Raw genomic sequence first — 21,465 nt, 5'->3', positions numbered from 1 at the left:
TGTGAACATGCCCCTGGTCCATCATGACATTGTTTATTGACAGTTGGCTCCGCCACGGACGGGGTGCAGCACGGCGGAGGGGTGTTCAACGAATAATTATCTCAAAGGGCAGGGAGGTCATCAACGCAACAAAGTTTGGTGTGCTGCGATGATCTTGAGATAAACGTTATCGACCTGGCGCCACCCGGTGGGCCCAGAACAACAGCCAGTGTCGCCGAGGTACGCCAACTCTGCGGAGCTTACTAGCGTCAGCCCACTCCGTCGTGAGGTAAGAGGCAGTTGTGTGCTGGGGGATCGCTGACAGATCTAGGAGGCATCACGGAATGCTTTGCTGTTCACGTCCGGGAATTTCACCGAGCTTCGCGTCGTATATAATATGCAGCAGACTGTTAGGGGTTACGGTTCCACATAGAGTAGTGTTATAATCTGACCTCATAATTTCATCTGCAACTACGTGAAAACGGACGTCAACCGTTCTCCGGTGGGTGGGATATTCAGCTGCATAACACCACCACACCTTTTTGTGATTTTTTTATCTGAATGGATTTGGGTACTCAGTATCGTTCTAGATAGGTCCACGGACTCGATTAATGTGAAGTACAAGCTCTGCAAGAAAAGTTCTGAAGAATGCTTTACTAACAAGCTCTCCCCCGTTTATTGGTGATGATGTAGCTAGAGGTTTGCTTGGTAACATCTCCCTATCCTTAAGACTAGTTTATATTGACAAAATGGACATCATAAATGAGCACAAGCACAGTAGAGCGGGCAAAGGGGTGACAGAGGGAGCACGTGCCCCCCCCCCCCATCCTTCCCTGGGTTCCGAGGGGACTTTCGAACCCATCATGACCTATAATTAAGGGCCCGAAAGGCCGGCCGGAGGTCGTATTCAGGAGCTGCGGTCCGCAGAGGCTGCACTCCAATGTCAGCCAGAGGGCCTTGTGTGCTGATCAAGGGCCCCTGAGTAGCTAATGCGCCTATGTGTGACACCACCAGTAACGCACAGTCGGCTCCTTGACGACATGGGCCATAAGATGCATTTCCGAAGCAGGAATAAAGCCGGAGTCAGCGATTTGCATTGGTCGGGTCCCACAGCGTCTGTCAACGCCCCACAGCGCCTAACAAGGGGCCCTGTTTTGACAAGGGGCCTCAAGTCGGCCAGACACAGTGTTGAAGGAAGTCAGGAGAGCTTGGAGGGCCCACCGGGTCCGAAGATGGCGATGATGATGATGATGATGATGATGATGATGATGATGATTGGGCGCGATTGGAGCGTCCGGGTGTACGAACGGCTGGTCGGAGTCGTACTCAGAGGCCCCGGCCTGCAAGGACGGACCCACAAACGACAGCCAGGTCGCTTTTTGCGCCAATCAGGGATATCCTGAGTCGATAAGGGTGTATATGTCGGCTCAGGCGCCACCAATACCGCATAGTCCGTTTCGTATCGGTATGGGCCTGAGGGCCTGCTTCTCAACCAGCTACGCAGCTGGGCCAGTGATTTTCATTGGTTGGTGCCCCTGTATCTGTCAGGGGCTCACAGCGCCTAACAGAGGTTTCTGTGCTCACAAGAGGCCCAGAGCCGACCAAGGGCAGTGCTCGATGAGGCCCGAAGAGGGGCCAAGGTGGCACAACGGAAACGACTTTCAAAGGCCCGGTCGGAGGGCATAGGGGCTGGAGGGACCGGCTGTAGGTCACATAAAGAATCGTGGCCCGTAGCGTCGTAACCAGAAATATCAGTCAGAGGTCCTCTTGCATCGCTAGAGGACCCCCTGAGACAATGCGCGTGTTTAAGGCGACCAGAGACCACGAACACCGAACAGTTGGCCCCCTGTCAGCCTGAAAACCTTGAGAGCACACTTTCCAAGCAGGAGCGAGACCGGAGGTGGGAGGGGGGGGGGGGGACCATTTGCATTGGTCGGAGTCCCTGAAACAATGGTTTGGACCCCTGTGTCGGTCAGGGGCCCAAAGTGTATCAAAGGAAGTTATGTCTCCGTAGAGGCCCCTAGTCGGTCACGGGTCTTGTCTGAGAAGGTCTGAAGGGAGGTCGGAGAGCCTCTTGGGACAAAAGATCAAGGGCACGATTGGACTCGGCCCCCCCCCCCTCCAAACTCGTAAAGCCGTGACCTGAGGTGTCATTCGGAGGGCTTCTATAGGACGCCCTTATTAGGGTTCTCCATCCTTATTATAAAGGGCCTCGACGTGGAGCCAAACAGTCGGCTCCATGTCCGTCTGAGCCCTTAAGACCCATTTCCCAAGCAGGAACGACACCGAGGCCCACGATTAGCAATGTTCAGGATCTCTGACAAAATGAGAAGCTCGTGTGTCGGTCTCGGGTCACAGTACGCAACAGGAGTCTTGTGGCGTCAAGTGGCCCGAGTCAGCCGGTAGCGTTGTTTGAGGGGCTAGACGAGTGGCCGAAGGGTCTCTTGAGACCTGAGATTAGGGGCCCGATTGAAAGGCTGAACGGCCCAAAGGGATGATGCAGGTCGCATTAAGAACCTCCGCCCGTGGGGCCGTGATCTCAAATTTCAGTTAGAAGACCTCTCACACCGATTGTGAACCCCTGAGACAGAGTATTCATCTGTTTCGGCTAGAGATCGTAAACACTAAACAGACGGCTCCGTCTTGGTCTGAGCTCTGTGAGCTTATTTCCTAAACAAGAACAGGGCCGACCCGCGATTTACATTTGTCGGGCGCTGCAACAATGCGGGGCGTCTATGTCGTTCAGGGACCCACGCTGCCTTAAAGGAAATAATGTGCCAGCAAGGAGCTTCGTGTCGGTCAGGGGAAGATTTGCTTAACAGGACCGGGGACAGGACACTGTATGACAAAGAGCCTCTTGCGTTGGTTGGGCCCCCGGACAATAAAAGGAAACATCAGAGCTTGTGATAATTACTCACATTGAGGCAATGTAAGGGTTCTGTGACAGTCATGGCCCCAAGCACCGAACGGTGGGTCCATCAGCCCAGTTCCAAGATACGCCCGTTAAGCCGAACTGGAGTCTGGGTGCCAATTATTGGACAACCTGCGGCAGTAAGGGATGCAGGAATGTTGTTGCGTTAATCATGGGTCCTGTGTCGATCCGGGGTCAACTGCGGTTTCCCCGGGTCAGAAGGCCGCCAGCGTCAGGGAGGGGACCATTGTGTGACCGCCCCTATGCATGTGCTATCACATGCATAGCATGTTATCCATGCTATCCTATGCATATCCATCCATGCTATCACATGCTATCACATGCTATAGCGATCTGGAGGCCCTCTAAGGGCCTCCAGATCGGCCAGGGGATCCCGCCCCCTGTCAGCAGAGTGACAGCCGGAAGACACCTCGCGGTGGGACGGAATAGCTCTTCACCCTTGACTAAGAACACTAATATATACTGTAGTGTTCTCCTCAAGCGGGAGTCGTTCCCCGGAAATAAGCGGCATTATAAGTGTTGAAAAGAGTGGGTCAAAATGAGTTCGAAAACAAACACGGTCAGCCATGTTTTCCTTAGAATTCTCAGGTCCGTCATGGATGGGTCCTGAGTACTCAGACAGACATGAGAGTTTTTTTTTGCAAAAGAATGAACGTTAACGCTTAATCTTTTGCAGAATCGCCTATGAAACAAATAATCAACAGGTTTGAGCTTGCGTGTTCGCAATCTCGTGACCAAGGACAGCGATGCCTTGGGTTGCAGTTTCCGTGAAACCGAATGGGGTTGGCCACCGCAAGCAACACCAGGTGGCGGGTGCCGTGCGCGCGAAAGCGACAGCCGTGGAATGATACTTAAGAATGTCTAAAAAAAAGTAATTCGTATCTTTCAAAGAATAGGCTGCGTTCATCTTTTTTCTAATTTTGAGGTTGTTCTCTGGACAGATAAACAGCCACAGCAGCAAAAGGTGATTCCATCTTTTTCTGCTCTAGTTCTACCATCAGATTCCAGCACTTCTTCGCGGCGCTGTAAAGGCGCATGCTTCCAATTCATCAATCAAAAATCGCACAGATGAAACACGCGCCCAGATGCCTCCTAAATGTACGGCTTGATGTCCTACAGCTTTGAAAAGTATTTCTTCCAAATGCATCATTATTTCCGTCCATCCGTTGGCCACGATTTAGTGTTAGCCACAGGACCGACATTGCCCGGCCTACGGAGATTGCAACGTCTGGCATCGAAGTTTTTATTGTTAGCATTTGCCTTCGCGCGTGCTCGAAACTACGTTGCATGTTTTGTATCACTAATTAATTCTTACCGAACGTTGAATGTTTGAAATAATCATTGCTTGGGTATGCCAACACAAATTGCTGAATCATTTCGACCGACAATCACGGGCGCTTACTACCTCTGTACACGCAAAAAATACTTCTAACAAAGCTTCTGGTTTCTCTCGATTTAGAAAGATTCCAGTGGGCCACGGTGAAAGGAAAACGCCGGGGATTTATTTCATGCAGTCGTTTAACAACTGATTTTTTGATTGATTGAACATAAGATTCAGGCAGAAGTGATTTCACGGTGGCTTCTGGTTTCTATTCCGGTCGTAAAAGGTATTAACGAAAAACAGAAATAAACCCTCATTAACAAATTGGCCATATTCGACGATTTTAGGAGGTCCTGTCACTAAAAGGGGGCCTTTTTGTGAGCCCTATGCTCCTCCCTTGCCAAGCCCCTGGCTCCGCGCCCGCACAAGCGTAGCCTTTCAACGACCCATCATATTAGTTGGTCTTAGCTTTCGTTTTCTCCGCTTTAGTCACCGTTTTATCCATTTGCTGATTTTCCGGTAGATGGGAAGCTTACGTATGCCTGTATTCGAGCTTCCATCACACGCAAGTTAGTAAGCAGCTACACGGTTACAAAAAAAGACTGCAAGCCATTGAGCGACTGTAATTCAGAGTGAGTTTGTGTGCATTCAAATATACATTGTTCGAATACTTGCGCACATTTTTCAACAGCTCCCACAGCTTCCCTACGGCGATATTTTTCAACACGTGCACTGCCATATTTTTCAACAGCTCCCCCAGCTTCCCTACGGCGGTATTTTTCAACAGTTCGACTGTCATATTTTTCGACAGCTCCCCCAGCTTTCCTAGGGCGGTATTTTTCAACAGTTCGACTGCCATATTTTTCAACAGCTCCGCCAGCTTCCCGACGGCCGGCAGTTGGCCTCTCGACGTACCCATGGCCGACCACGAGGTATGGTTGGCCAACGCGACGGCAAGCCACCTTACACGGCCAGCCGATGGAGCGGTGGCCAACCAGCTGGCCGGCTAGCTGGAGACCAACCTTAGGCATACATTGTCCACCTGTGGAAAGACTGGATAAGCTGCGAGGCTCAGCATCAATCAGAACACTTTGCACCTCGGCTTATCTTAAGAAAGGGCATAAATCGAAGCTCAAAATACTAGAAAAAAATATGCCGCGACATACGTTGATTCTGCTGGGTGTACGGCATTACGGCTGGCGTAGCGTTCGAAGTTCTAAGGCTAAATAAAATCACTTTTACGGTTGCGCACTGGCTGGAAATCTACGTGAAGGCCGCTAACATTTCCTGTATGTATTCCAGCGCTACTCTGACACTGGAACACCAGCTACCGACGAGGATCAGGAGCGGACAATAGTGCAGGAACTGGAGGAGGCGTGACCTAAATCACGGACAACGAAGCCAACTGAGGCGGCGTCGGTGCAAGCTTGAAAAGTGAAACTCTTGAGTACTGTTGAAAGTGATGGACAAACGATAAACGGAGTTTAAAGCAGTGCGGCAACTGGCCATGCCTGGGCGAAAATATTGTGATGAATGGATATCGATAATGGAAAGGCATCTAAATTCATACAGTATGGCTAGTTGGGAGCCACACGAGGCTGTAGCTAATAGAGACCATTATGAGAACGTGCCACATGCGCCACATTACGAGAATCAGCAGAAGCACAAGGAAGTCGAAAATAAGAAGGAAGAAGGGGAGAAAAAAGAAAAGCGACACCTCCAAACCACAGAACTTCCGGAGCGCAAGGGAGAACTACGCATGCCAACTATTGACAAGCCCACGTTGGGGGTAATACCCTCACTAATGGCAAAAAAGCCACCCAGCCAGACGTCGGTGCCGCCCGAGGTGCTGTACGACTTGCCGTGTGAGAAGCAGTCGCAGAGCCTGCCGGAGGTCTGTGTCGAGTTCACCACCAAGGGCGGATGTCCGCGGAATCCGTGCGGTCACCTGCACGTGTGCCTCGACTTTGTGGCGGGCCAGTTCGTGCTGGGCAAGTGTAGGCGGCCGCACACGCTGCGTACGCCACACAACGACGTGATACTGAGGCGACTCGGCTGGCGACAGGACGAAAATGACCAGGTTCTCCGCTGGCTGACCGTGCGTGGCCGCTGCGCCGCCGTGGGGGCGGCCGGCCTGCCACCCATCTGCTTCGACTACGTTTATAACAAATGCCTGAAGAGTTCATGCTATGAGCTCCACGTGTGCGTCGGTTTCCTCGTGGGCACTTGCAAAAATGACCGCTGTCCTCGCAGTCACGCGCTGGTCGATGCCGGTAGGAACACGCTCGTCATCATGAAGGCTGGCTGCGGCGATGTACCCATCGCCAAGCTGCGCGGAAAGATAGCCGATCGGCTGGGCAAGCCGGTCGTGCCCAAGAAGCTGGTCAAGGGGGCCTCGAAGTAGTTAATGCTGGACGGAGGCACAGCCAGGGTGAAGGACAGAGGGTCGACCGAGGGCCCCTTTAGGGTGAAAGACCCCCCAAAAAGAATCACCAGATATTTCCCATTTCTTAATGATGGGCTTTCTTTGTGATTTGTAATTTTTGTCTTTATTAACTGGAGCAGAAGCCAGAAGCTACGGCGAGATCAGTTCTGTTCGAATTTAAAAGGCAAAACCGAAGCAGTCAGGTGTTAAACGACAGCATAGAAAAGGTCGCCGGCGCTCTTTGCTTTGCTGTGGTTTGGTGGACTCCCTTTGAACCGATGGCATTCAGAAACTTCACCAGAAGTTTGATCTGGGTCCTATACAGATATTGAGAACCCCGTGAACGTACGGTTGATCAAAATTGCGTCAAAAACCTGTACTTACATGACCAACCCATGTTCGTCTGAAATTGTTCCACATCGGGTCATGTGTAAAAAGTGAGAAAATTTATTTCACGTGGATTTGAGCATGCATAGTCGCAAATCTTCGAAACAAAAACTTCGACTCACTGCGTTATACCCTCTGCTGGCTGCGCGGCATTGGCCCCGCAGCTAAGTCGTGACCAACGGGCAAGCAAAACTGTGGACGCATCTGAAAGAAGTGCCTTTGGAAGCTTTAGGACATCAACTTGTGCATTCAAGAACGCATTTTAGTCGTCTTTTACCTTTGCAATTTCAAGAACAACAATGAGCGTAAACCCCAGTTCGGCTCAGCTGGCACTGGCTGGAATGGGCTGGACACCTCATCGTTTGGTACTGGGGCTCCTGACTGACACTGGGCCCCGACCAGGGCTTCGGGGACCCAAATCAAGGCAAATGGTAGGGCTCGGCCTTGCTTCCGCAAGAGAAATGGGCCTCAGGGCTCAGACCGATACGGAGTCACCTGCTGTTAGTGGTCTCCGGTCGACGTCAAGGTCCTTATCGAGTCAGGGGTCCCCGATCGGCGCAACAGTCCCCCTGTTATTTGAGGGCTAGACTCCGCAGGCCGAGGCCACTGAATAAGACACTGACAAACACCTCGTGCCCTTATGGTATTATGCGCTCCACGAATACTGTCTCTGGCCGACTCGGGGTCCCTTGCCAGCACAGTGCCTCCTGTTAGGCACTGTGGGCTCTTGACAGACGCTGCGGCCCCGAACAAGATAAATCGCTTGCCTTGGCTTTGTTTCAACTTGGTAAAAGGTCCACAGGCCCATGCCGACACGGAGCGGATCGTGCGGTACTGATGATATCTGACCGACATATGTGCTCTTGTCGACTCAGAGCACCCAGTTGGGCGCAAAGTGCCCTCTGGTTGGCTTTGGAGTGTTCGGCCCTGTGAATGAAGTGCCCGGCCCTGCGAATGAAGTGCCCGGCCCTGTGAATGAAGTGCCCGGCCCTGTGAATGAAGTGCCCGGCCCTGCGAATGAAGTGCCCGGCCCTGTGAATGAAGTGCCCGGCCCTGTGAATGAAGTGTCCGGCCCTGTGAATGAAGTGCCCGGCCCTGCGGCCCGTGAGTTTAACCTCCGGGCGGCTTGGAACATAAGGGGGAGGGGCACGTTCCTGCTGTGCCCCTCCCACTTCCTGCGCCGCTGGTGCTGGAGTCAGCAAAGAATGCGACGGAAAGTGGGCTAGAATGGCTTGGAATGTAGTAAAACAAATAGTTTTTCAGACACCGCAGTTTGTGCACTCGTGACAAGTAAGCCCATTGTTTGTCGAGAGAAAACGATAAGCGGCTGCTGTACTGTGCGGTGAACTCGCTCTACGCCTAATAAAAATCAGTGGTGAGATTTCATTGGGCAGAACCACGAGGCAGTGGCTGATAGCGTTATTTTGAACCTTTACACCCATGGGGATGTGCTGACGGAAGCATGATCCCTTCAATTTGGCAAAACTGGGATTATGTTTCCTCCAGTTCTTGCGGTGTGTTTTCATACCCTTTCACTCAAAAATCATGTTGAAGTCAGACAGTCATCCAAATTGCAGTTTTGCCATATCCTGATTGGTTTTTCCCAACTTCAGAGTCGTGACTACACTCGTATCCATACTGCACCTTTCCCTCGAGCGCTGGACGTTACGTGGCCCCACCGGAGTAGGCGAACGAGCCTCGAATCGGAGGTGGAGGAGGATGCCTGGTTCCCCACGAGTTGTTTTCGCGGCATAATGCAAGGCCCACTCAATGCCCGTTATGTGGAACGTAATGATGAACTGCTCTGGAGTGCCTGGCAGTGATCCTGGCAACACCGTCATCTCTACCTGAGTGAAGCCTTCCCAGCGCCGTGAGTGACCGACGATGCGACAGTTGGCCTTCGAAAACTGATAATCTTCTATACAAACAGCTCTTATCACTTAATCCGTGTCGTTCGTACCACCGCCTCAGCCACTGTCGGACGTGGCGCAAACACACTCTGACTGGAGAAGGGAGATCAGATTATTATGACAAGCACTTTGTCCTTCTTTTGTGCAGTTAAAGAATCTTTGATAACATGAACTCGCGTGATACCAAAATGATTCTGCCTAATATGAGCGATACGAGAACCTTCATATCCAAGAAAAAAACAACAGTCCATTGACAAACCAAAGAAAATGTGGTTTCACAACAAAAACATTTATCGGCTCTTTGACAGTGTAAATACGACGGCTTTATACCTGTTGCGGTACGATTTTTGGATGCCTGAAGTCGTGGCAGGGCTCTGTATCCCTCCCCGGATCTAAAAATATAAATATATCCCACTGATTGCATCGAGAGCAGACTCCAAGAATATTGCTATCCCCTGATCTGCCCATTTGCAAACCTAACAATGACAGTTTTACAGGATCTCCGATAGCGAGCAAGGAGGCGTACATCAGTTGCCAATCATGTGCCCCATATCTCTTTTTTCAATGCGACATTAGTTATGGCGCACAGGTTCCTACGCAAGTGGCCGAAATGACGCGGATCAGGGGGGGGGGGGGGGCACACCTCGACCCCGCCTCGCTACCGCGGTATGGGATCGTGGTATGGGATCGTGGCGAGCCTCGACCTTGCCTCAGCCATCGTGGTATGGGATCGTGGCGATCCTCGACCTTGCCTCAGCCAGTGTGGTATACAGTGCATGTAAATCTGGCGACGTCATCCGCGCTGACAAGCAAACTTGGACTGACACATTAATGGATACTTTTACGGAACAAAGCATTGCTCCAAGCATTTGGGCTGTTGATCTTTGGAGAAAGGGCGCCATTCCTTAAAAGGAATGTTCCACCTTTGCATGAGGTTTTGAACTGAAATAGCCACATTGAGGACCTTTTGATGCAGTTCACGGACATGTCCTTTTCAAGACCCAAAACGCTCTGGCTCCTGAGTTACACGCCCGCAAAAATACAAAAAGGTTTATTTGGAGCCTTTTTCAAAACCGCCGTCTGATGAATGACGTCATACAAACGTTATTAGGTCGCCGTGGTATTACAGGCTGTTTTTTTGTGGTGAAAACAGTGTGGGCGCTGATACATTCGCGTAGGTGATGATGCTGCACATGTGGTACAACCCGCGGAAGATGATTGGCCGTTAACAAAATTTTGCTGCTGAACGCGTGTCGCGAACGTAAACATGAGCACTTTCGGGTTGTGCGGCACTCGTCGACGAGGCATTTTTAGGTGCGAGGTGCGCAACAGAGAGCATTGTGTGTGCGGTGATCGCAGAACAAGGGATAATTATTTGACTGTGTTCGCGCAGGTACTTTGTTCCCAATCTGTTAAAGACATTTGACGCCGAATATGTCTGGCGTATCACCGACATCGCAGCAATAAATTCAGGGTATGCACGTCTCAATATCGCATGCAGTTTCGAGTATGGTGAGCGGTCGATTTCAATTTTTGTCACAGTTTGAGGAATGAGTGTGCACTTAAGCAATGTCCGGCAAAAATGCCTTACAAAAACAGTCACTAAAATGCAGGTGCGCGCGGCAGCCGAACAGCGGGTGGAAGTGGTAGGGGCGGGGCATACGGCTGCAACCAATTTCAGAAGCGACTTGACTTATGTACCTAATTGTTACAACAAAAAAGATACACCATGTTAATTTTGAGAGCAATTGACTAGGTCCAAGTATGGCACGTAGGAACAGGTTTGGCACAAAATTGTTGATGTTGGTGGGTGTGGCAAAGTTGAAGGTTTTTTGTGGCGGTGGACCATATGTGGCAATAGATGACGCCCCAGGACAGGGTTAACGCAGGGAAACGGTCACGGCTCAGGGGCGAGGCGTAAGCCCGTGGACGCGGTGGGGTGGGACGCGGTGGTGCCGGCGAGTCGCACGCCGATCGTGTTGCGGGTGGGCTCGAAAGGAGTATAAGAGGTGCTGCTCGGGGCGCGTAGAGGGAGTCTCTCTGTCGGCGTTACGTGCGGCAGTTCGCCGCTGTGTGTGGGGTGGTCCCGCCGCAATGTGACCCCGAATACAGTTTTTCAGAGTGAGTGGACAGGTATAACAACACTGCCACTACACAGCCCAATGTGAGCGATGACAAGCACCTACACATGACATATTTCATACCCATGTTGTGTGCGAAATGTGTGAGTAACTTTGTTTTGGCATTTTGTAGTAAGCTCAAATATTTCTGCCTGCTCCAATCTCCTACCTTTCTCACTAAGTTCATGGAGCTACACCTGGGTTGTTTCGTGTAACCACCTGTATAAACAGACATGTAATTGAATCTCAGTTTTGCCAGTCAGGCTAGGACCAGGATACCAGTCTCAAAAATCAATCCATTGTTCCAGATTGCAGATTCACTAGTGTGCTTAACCTATCACTGCACTTTATGTGCTGTAATCAGATTTGCACTGAACTGAGCGCCCAGCCGTCATATTGCGGAAATGGCATGACTGATGAGATGCAGCTGCCACTATTTCAAAACACTAAATTTGCTCACCATTTATTAAAGTGGGTGACAGTCACGTACCATGCTCACAGCTCGCACAGTCCATGAGTGCATGTCCTCATCTTGCATCGCTTTTTTTTGGGATGGCAAGCATTTCAACATTTGTCAGGCATGTTTGACAACCTAGATGTTGTCTGTAGCCTGTACTCCTGATGATTCGCCACTTAACACAACTATTAAAGCACAACCTGTGGGCAGATATTTTCAGTTTGCATTATTCATTTGACGTGGAATACGTTCATTCTATTGTATAACAATCCGATTTCTTAATTATAGTAATCCTTCCAGATTCCCAGTTCCACAAGGCCACCTACAGGAGTGGCTTGAAGCATGTGGCATCACTGTTGTGGCACCTGGGCATGGAGTGTGCGAGGCACATTTTTCATCGGAAGCTTGCCCCAGCAGCCAAAAGGAAAAGGCTGAGGGCCAATCCTGTGCCACCTCTGTTGGTTTGTGAACGACTGAGTTTTCTTGATTTATGTTTTTCCAGACCCTTCTCATTTAGCCTTGGCATTCAGACTTGAACTTAGTTACCATGAGAACACATGTGGAATTTCTGTGACCATTTTTTGTCTCATTCATTGTCATGTGTTCTTTCAGTCATTATTCATTCATGCATTTCATTACGGTGCCTTTAAGCAAATGTCTTCCAGTTAGTATGCTGTGAAATGCATAGCAATGTCAGTGGCAATGGCATGACAGTCATTTACAGTGCGCAGTATTGCTTTCGGTGTATCAATGAGGTAGGCTTATGATACGATGGCCTTAAATGATGTAATATCAATGGTTCATGTCAACTAAGGTGACTGAGGTCCTCATTTCTGACATCAACAGTCATATGATGTGAGCAAAACATTGTTAGGTGTTTTATTTGTAGCACATGTAACATGGCTGTCCGATCACCTGTACATTGTGGGACAGTTTCGTCCGTTGTTAATCTTACTGATGATGATGATTGATGTGCTGAATTGTTTTGAGCACAGGGAAGGCGTTCCAGGCACCGCAGTAATTCCACGGTCTAGACCATATCCAAGACCAGAATCTAGGTGAGCGTCTTTTCTTATTTGGTTAGATTTCGAATATTAGATTAGATTAGATTTTTAACAAGAAGATTGGAATTTGTCTTAGAAACAATAATACTTCAAACTGAATTGCGTAGTAGCATCAATATGATTAAATTGGCAATAATGAGCGATATTGACATTGCCTTGTAATGACCATGTCATGCCAAACACCAGGAACATAACAAGACCTATCGAGACTTAAAAGACTATACGACACACCAATAGGCCTAGAGGGACTAGCAGCCTAACATCTGTCTCTAATTAGCAACATTGCACATATTGATGTCGTATTGTACAGACAATAATGTATAAGACGCTAATGCAGCTCGCTTATTCCAATGCTCTAAAGCCAGAGCAGAGTTACCGATAGGTCCATTACTTGAGTCAGTATGATTTTAATGGTTAGATTTTGAATGTTAGCCCGCTTTGTTGGCAATAACATTGAATTTTGTCTTAGCAACAATAATACTTGACATTGATGAGTAGTATAATGGTCATTATGCTACTCAATGAGTACTACTAATGGTCATTATACTACTGCTCTGTCCACGGAGTAACCTGGTCCACAATAGTGACCGGCGTATTACGTGTACAACTACCTGGACTTCAACATCACCCACCACGGTGGCGTCGACGAGGTCTGGGGCAGATCCTTCCAAGGCAGTGATATGTGTTGTAGCTGTATCGGTGTTTTCATCACAGAGCTTTTTTGTCACACTTAACGACATAATTAATCTATTGACAATATTTAGTAGTGATCAGTCGATCATTTAAGTGTTCTGAGCTTATGTTTTTCTCTCCCACGACTCATCTGCGTGCAGTCGCGAAATATCCGGAGCAGAAATCGAAGCAGCAGTGGTGGGCCGGCCGGTGGGTTGTGCGGCGCCCCTGACTGCGCGTAGCGTGCCTGGCGTCGGCTCGGGCCGCTGACTGTGCGTAGCGTATCTGGCGTCGGCTCGGGCTGCTGACGGCACGTAGCGTGTCTGGCGTCGGCTCGGGCTGCTGACGGTACGTAGCGTGTCTGGCGTCGGCTCGGGCCGCTGACGGCACGTAGCGTGTCTGGCGTCGGCTCGGGCCGCTGACGGCGTCCGCTGCGACGGCTCGCAGCCGGCTGTGGAGATCAGCGGTCGCGACCGGTCGGCCGCCGGCGCCGTCGGCGTCCAGTACACCTACTCCGTCACATTCCACGTGAGTGGGGCTCGCCGTCCGCAAGCTTCAGGACCTGACTCGTGTGCTGGGACCCTCGTCAAGGTCCAGCATACTTGCCCAAACACAGTTACAACAGTTGCATACACAGCACGTGCCTACTCAAATGCATATGTGCACAGGGGTGCGAACCTAAATTTTCTGGAAATTCAGCGTTGGCCCTTTAGGCTTCTGCCAAAAGGAACTAGCCAATAATAGGTGTCGACCCTCTTAGCTTTGTCGAATGTCCGTCCTTCCGTATGTGTATGGAAATGTAGGAAATCCACGCAGAGTGAGCTACGTGCACGGCTGTGTAATGACCGTCAGATCTTCGACGGAGCGCGGTATCTGTCTGCCTCGAGCTTTCCTCATCAAAGCTTGTGTCTCAGCTTCAAGCATACCTAAACAAACTTGTTAATCGACCATACAGACATTTGAGCTCTATGGCACCACCAGGGTAAGATTGAGTGTAGGAGACGGTCAAAGGCATGGAAATTGATAAAAGTGTACGTTGAGTTCTTGTCGGGAAGGACAAAAACTGTGACCAGTAGTATGCTTGATCAATATGCTTTCGGTCCACGTGTCTTGCTTTTGTCGTTGAACGACGATACGCAAGTAATGACGATAATGACAATACCGAAATATAGGTCGGGTAAGATAACTAACATGTGTCCCAATGTAATTATTTTCGCAATGATAAGTTTGCCTCTGTCCTAAGCAAGTACAGCCCAGAAAACCAAGTACAACCAATCTCGCCATGGTCCTTCTGTCCCAGTCAAAGCTCCACCATGTAGGACGATGATGAGCTCCTTGGAAATAAACGTCGCTGAAGACCTCCTCGATGTGACACACGCGATACGTATAAAATGTATTACCGACACAGCCGCCAACAGTAGACCGGTCCTACGGCCGCTATGTCCTCGGTTTTTTCACTGGGGGCCGGTCGGTCGCGGCCCATTGCTCAAACGAAAGACGCTCTGGGTTGTGCGGGCAGAAGAAGCGTCCCTGCTTGTCACGCCTGTGCCCCAGCGTCGCGGTGCGCGGCCTCTGGCAGACGGCACAGCGCACCGACACGGCCCGGCGCGTGTACGTTCTCTTCTGTCGCTGACCAAGCTGCCGGCCGAGGCCGATCCCGGCGGCCACCTGGCCGGTGGTGTTTTCAGGTAAGATGAGCACCATCGCAGGCTGGGGCGTCTGTGGCAGCGCGGTCAGGAGCGGACAGGCTGCTGCTAGGGGCTTGGGGGCCAGTTGTCTCCAAGGTGGTGGCACGACCCCCTTCTGTACGACGGCAGCCTTTCTCCGCCTCTGAAGATCGTTGTACCTGGAAGCAATGCAACAAACGCCGTTCAGAACGCCGACACGGGCGATTTCTTTTGCAGGTGGCGTGCAAGAAACGCGCAATGCGAATGGCCTATCTAACGCTGCAATTGAAATTGCAGGTCTTTTCCTGCTTTTCCGACGTCGGCAAACACTTCTCAGTCAGCATCAATATGCTGATATACTGCTTTTTGCATTTTGGTAGTCGCGCCAAATGATGCTTAACTTAACTAACTTAACAAATTAACTTAACTTTTTACATTGCTTGGAGTCAGCGGTGGCTGTTTTTCAGCCAGTTATTTTCACAGTAAATCACTAGGCAGAGGCTACATAACGGATACAAGCTACTGCTTTTGTCAGCTACGGTGGTGACGCGCAGGTGAGAAACGGCCTTCCATCTCATGCTTGACCACGCGGTAAAGGCTTCGGTTGTAACGTCCCAGTGACATACCAGGTGAGGAGCGTCTTATGACTGACGTCGGGCAGCGCCAGGTCGCTCCCCTGCTGAACGTGCCGGCTGTCGAGGAGGCGCTGCCTGACGTGTCTGTACTCCTGCACCACCTGCGCCCACCGGAGCACGGGTGGACCGCCAGGCTTTTGTACTTGCCCCTGGTGTGCGCTGATCAGCTTCACGCAGATCGTTTCAGCCAGCCGGTTGCAGGCCAGCTTCTGGGCGGTGGCACCGCCAGTGGGCCCAACAAGCGACCTGTCGCATGCGGCGCCCGTCAGCCGTGTGTACAGCACGTTCCGCTGCGGTGAATACGGACCGTAGTGGGAAAAACTCTAATGCCGAGTTACCAGTCCAAACTAATTTTAAAAAGTCGGCGCGCCCTAAGACTCTAAGCAACAACAAATTAAAAAACGACGCTATCTTTAATTCATACATAGGTCATATACATTCACAATTAAAATCTCCACGGACAGCAGCGAAAGGCTTGTGCTTAAATAATATAAATCCACCGCATTATACATGGTATGGTTTATATACTCACTCACCATCTACATGAGTAGATGGTGAGTGACTATATAAGTGACATACTCACCATCTACGCGAGTGACTATATAAACCATCTACTGACAGTTCTGCATCATCACAGGGTTTGCTGTTAAGGACCAAAGACAAACTGGCGACCTTATAAAATACATTTTACGTTCAATTCTAACCCTGACCGACAAAACAAAATATGGTATGAATGCTGCGCATAAGGAAGCCTGATAGGCTGGCGGTCGGTTGTGGTGATGCTAATTATCTTACTACACCACGGTTTCTGGTGGATGTGGCATCACACAGAGCCGACGCACTCAGGTCAGCCACTACGCCCGCGTGCGTTTCTACATCCGCAGCTTTGGGTGTCATCCACCTTCTGGGACCTTGAAACGGCCCGATTTTGACAAGCGAGTATGTGAGCGTGACATGTTTAACCCATTTCTAATGCAGCCATATGCGCCTGAGGATATACCCGACGATATCCTCACCTGAACACCTGAGAATATATTCTGTTCACTGCAGCAATATGTCCAACCGGGATACCCGGGCCAATGCTGCCGATCTCCTGCAGCTGTCCCGCGCGTGCAAGCAGTGTTGGTCGAACGCCTTCCGGCTTTCGTGCCATGACTGTTGGACACTAAGCTCTCTATGATACCAGTGGGGCACGGAGCACGACTGGCTGCAGGAGGCAGCCTGGACGTCTTACGTGACGCAGGGCAAACGTTGGTGTTTATTGTAATAAGTCGTGACGCGGGTTAAACGTTGGTGTTTATTGTAATGACTCGTGACGCGGGTTAAACATTGGTGTTTATTGCGATGACTCGTGACGCGGGTTAAACGTTGGTGTTTATTGTAATAACTCGTGACGCGGGCTAAACGTTGGTGTTTATTGTAACAACTCGTGACGCGGGTTAAACGTTGGTGTTTATTGTAACAACTCGTGACGCGGGTTAAACGTTGGTGTTTATTGTAATAACTCGTGACGCGGGTTAAACGTTGGTGTTTATTGTAATAACTCTTGACGCGGGTTAAACGTTGGTGTTTATTGTAATGCCTCGCGACGCGGGTTAAACATTGGTGTTTGTAGTAATGACTCCTGGTCAACGAAACCTTGAAATGAAGGCTAGATGAACTAAGCGATCGTGACGATATTGTTATGGTATTACACGGCATGCGCATAACACTTCACCAGCTACCATTAGAATTGCCAGGATCATCACGCGTACCTTCGAGGGCTTTCAACCCCAGGGACAACGGTAGAGCGAGGCGTCTTGTAGCGCGCTCGTGTGAGGCGCGACTGCACACGTGGTACCATCGGAGATCGCTGTTTGTCGAAGTCTGAGAGCTGATGCCACATTTCCCAAATGGTGGCGGCCTCTGCATCGCTGATAGCGTGCTGGCGAGGGTCTCGAAGCTCCAGAAGGCGCTCGGCCAGCCGGTCCATGGCGCCAGAGCCGGCTGTATTCTCCGGGCCGACAGGCTCCTGAAAACGTGACACGTGAGATGCGAAATGCTGCATTACAAACACAATCTTACCAGACATGACTCAAGCACGCCTAGCTAATGCCTTTTGCCACCATATGAAATGAGGATAATTGCCACGACTTCCTGAATCATCGACTGGAAGCTTTTTGGTGGATTGAAATAAGATGTAAGGGTTTTTTTTGGGGGGGGGGGGGAAGTCTGATGTTTCATCATAGACCAAAATCACAACCAACGTCAATAGCATGATCAAATCCCCTTGGATTCCGGCCAGTCGAGTTTTGTTTGCAACTAAACGCGACGTTGTTCACCCACTGTGCAGCGTCGTGGTCACTCGGCCACTTACGCTTCCTATGCTTGATTTGACCACCAGTGCTGGCGGCATCGCTGGGGCCGAGGTCTCAGAGGCGGCGGCCACGGCCGGCACCCTGCCTGCCCTCGTCGGCTCTTGGCCAAAGTCCCCGGTGGCGCTGGTAGCCTGGGGAACATGGCAATTTTACCGCATCCTACCACCGCATTTATTTGTCTCAAACAGTATTAATCATCTTCAACACCCGTAAGAACACCCGAAGCTACAACTAAAACCACAACGTTGTGTTCGTAGATAGTAAAATAATTACACAGCTGTTGTTTGGACACAGGACTACCAAACAAACACATTGTCAGTTTCTTCGGAGCGGTAAGGGTTAATTTTTGGTTTGCGTTTCAAACAAGCTTGCCCAAAATCAAACTTCTGTGTGTAAGATTTGCTAGCACTTTGTGAAAGGTCTTCACCAGCTTGGTCTTTGGACATCTGGTCTCCCGGGGTTATAAACGAGCCTTTTCCCTGTTGTTGTCACATGCATAGTAATATGATAACAGCCCATTGCATCTTCACGATGAGAGGAAATCTCCGTTCTACAATGCGGTCTGGGTATCATGCAATTTCGCCCTGTAATGTTTGCCAGTCCTTACCGCCGTCGATGTCAGCGTCGGCGTCTGGGGCGGATCTGTGGCACCACCCGGCACTGGTGCCAGCACCAGGTCAGTCACGGTGGCTGGAGGACCCTGGGCAGCCGACTGCACGGAGCTGCCGGTCTGAAAAAATGCACAAATCGCTTGAACGAAAATAGTCTCCAAGATTTTACGACGCGTGACAAATGACGTCAGAATGGATTTTGCATGAGCCTCATTGATCGCAAACATTATTTTGACGGTCTACCTAGCTTATCAGCGCACTTTGGTACCAATACATTAATACGGAACACAGCGTTAAAATATGAACCTTTTTAATCATAGATTCCCTGTGACTTTGGCCTGTAAAAATATTGCGCCGTTGCTAACAAATACTTCGGACGTGGAACTTTTGGTGGATAATATCCGTGATTTGTAAGTATTCCGGTACCGACTAGATGATGATGTGTCTGCACGCTTACGCAGTCAACATATGCTCAACAACCTGATATTTGTGTGACCATCCGTGGACTGACGCATCAGAATGTGTCGCAAAGTCAAAGACCTCGGTATACAGCCCCTGAAACTGGAGCGCGAAAGCAAGATCCTTAAAATTTCATCATCAGCTAAAAGTCGCGTTGCGAGTGACTCACGGCGTTTCACTTTACTTTAAATGGACTGGGAATGTCGGCGAGAAGGTCCCGAATGTCAGTAATGATAAACTTTGCAGTCACAGGAAGGATGTTGATTCTAGAAGATTTTAAACCTAAAAAGGCATTAAAAGGTTAACAAACACTTAACCTCCGTTACAATCAATCGGCCATTATTCAGCAATTTAAACAGAAAAGAAATCACATCGGCTTGGATCCGCTACTTGTATCCTATGTCCCGAAATGTGCAAAACTTCGTCGAAATTATTCAAACAGACCCAAGTTCTTTGTGGTCTTTGCTCCCCACATTCCGGCCATGGAGAGCCGCATTATGCGGTCGCTGCGCATGCCATTCGACTTTGACTGTCATTTGACACCGACCTGATAGTGCAAAATGGTGCAAGGTAGAAAACATCATGTAAGATGTCTGACTGATGGTCATCATTGCGATAACACAGCTTTTAAAACCCAAAATTCATGCCACATTGTATTTCAAAGGGTTTGCAGCCGTTACTGCCGATTTTGGAAGTTTTTAACATGGATACTACGCACCCCTGCCAGAGAAGATTACTGACCTGGTGCTTGCAATAAGCTTGGCCCGAGTGCCACGAAGCAACCCGTGATAAATTTCATAACTTGTACTTACAATCCCCCGGTCATCCAGACCACGGTCAGACCAGCACGGCTCCACAGGAAACAGCTGCTCCAGCACCGGTGACGGCGTGGGCGGCGATGGCGCGCGCGCCGGCGGCGGTGGCTTCGGCCGTGGTGACCTTTGGCGCTGCGCCTCTTGGTGTTGCCGAACGCCAGTTCCGATGACGTCAGAGGCCGCCTAAAGAAATATGAGTTGAGAAGTGTGAGTATGAGTCCGTCTGACCGAAACGCGCAGCAGCGATCACTGCTGTCATGCACCGCTGGGCAGAATCCCCGATTCCACGCCGAGAAAAATCGTCTGAGTTCCTGATCATGTAATAAATCAGGTCCAGTTGTCAGAAACGAACCATGCAACTTAAATCGCTGAAACTGAAACACAGCCATATAGTGGGTGTCTTTATCAACCAGTTGGTTGGTTTACATCATTAACTCACAACATAGCATGTCGTAACGCGATAACTCTATACTCCTCCGCATTTCCTTACTGACGTTCATCATCAAGGTCGTTTGGGCGATTCAAAAGAAGAAAATATGCAGGATCTGTTTCGCTAACGCGAACTTCATACGAATACGCAAATGCTTCCAAAATCTTTGCGACAGACAACTTAAAAGAAAACAAAGGCAGCATTGTTGACAATACCTGATTCACCGCACCACCTCGTGCGGTGAAACATATATTTACGCATGCACAATTGAATGAAAGCACTACACTTCACGTGCGACTTTATGGACAAATCCCACGCCCGTGTTTCCCCCTTCCTCCTCGTTTAGACATTAGCGTTGCATATTTGATCTTCGAATTTGTGCTGGTTATGGAAACGAGGGTGGAAGTACAAAGTTCCACATGAGACTACGTTCCTGCCTTGCGAGTCGAGCCAACATTCGTGATAAAACAACTGATTGAATGAACTGAAAAGCCACATGATTAACTTTGGAAAATGGTGATCAACGAAAGGACCCTAGCTGGGCAGCACGTGATGGTTCTCTTCGTTGGGGAGGTCGGTCAGGCAAGCTGGGCAGCAGGTCGTGGGTCTCTTCGTGGAGGAGGTCGGTCAGGGAAGCTGGGCAGCACGTGATGTGTCTCTTCGTGAAGTAGGTCGGTCAGGGACGCTAGGCAGCACGTGATGGTTCTCTTCGCTGGGAGGTCGGTTAGGGACACTGGGCAGCACGTCATGGGTCTCTTCGTGAAGGAGGTCGGTCAGGGAAGCTGGGTAGCGCGTGATGGGTCTCTTCGTAGAGGTCGGTCAGGGAGGTGCTGAGATCAAGCGTTTCCTTAAAAATTGACTGGTATAATCGCATTGTCTTGCACACTTAAGTTACACATACAATCCATGCTATGCATTCAGCGCGTTAACGAATATCAACCTGACAGCTTACCATGTAAGCCTTTGAAGACATCTTCCTTGCGGTGAGGTTTTTCGGATTTTCGTACTTTATTCGCTGGTGCGGAGGCCCTTACCATAGTCGCAACAGTGGGGTCGACGACCTGCTCGTCATCCGCAGTGGCCGTGACCGAGTCGTCTTCTTTCTCGTCGTCTTCGGTGTCACCAGAGAGCTTCCGCAGGGGCTGGCCGGTTTGCGAGTACAGGTACCCCGAGGTGCTCTCCTGTAACAGTTCGCGAACATCTGCGGACCGTATCTTATCACTT

General features: G+C 50.0%; 1 protein-coding gene across 1 annotated transcript; it reads right to left on the bottom strand.

The window, feature by feature from the left end:
- Positions 1-14,694: 14,694 nt before the first annotated feature.
- Positions 14,695-19,492, bottom strand: LOC119114713 (uncharacterized). The gene is made up of 3 exons (XM_037238732.1): positions 19,470-19,492; positions 15,561-15,815; positions 14,695-15,113 (listed from the first exon to the last, which is right to left on the bottom strand). The coding sequence occupies exons 1-3, from the start codon at positions 19,490-19,492 to the stop codon at positions 14,705-14,707; spliced, it is 687 nt and encodes a 228-aa protein (XP_037094627.1). The 3' UTR covers positions 14,695-14,704.
- Between the last annotated feature and the right edge of the window lie 1,973 nt (positions 19,493-21,465).

The sequence above is a fragment of the Pollicipes pollicipes genome, unplaced genomic scaffold, assembly GCF_011947565.3.
Source record: "Pollicipes pollicipes isolate AB1234 unplaced genomic scaffold, Ppol_2.1 Scaffold_1600;HRSCAF=1878_pilon_pilon_pilon, whole genome shotgun sequence".
NCBI classification, from domain to species: domain Eukaryota; kingdom Metazoa; phylum Arthropoda; class Thecostraca; order Pollicipedomorpha; family Pollicipedidae; genus Pollicipes; species Pollicipes pollicipes.
This window is presented reverse-complemented; position numbering and strand designations above follow the sequence as displayed.

Bases quoted from the DNA above. Each gene is read 5' to 3' on its own strand.
- LOC119114713 (XM_037238732.1), bottom strand. From the start codon at position 19,492: ATGCGGCTCTCCATGGCCGGAAT. The intron at 15,816-19,469 runs GTGGGGAGCAAA...CGCATGCGACAG, and splicing joins CGGCTCTCCATGGCCGGAAT to GTCGCTTGTTGGGCCCACTG. The intron at 15,114-15,560 runs GTATGTCACTGG...CATTGCTTCCAG, and splicing joins CATAAGACGCTCCTCACCTG to GTACAACGATCTTCAGAGGC.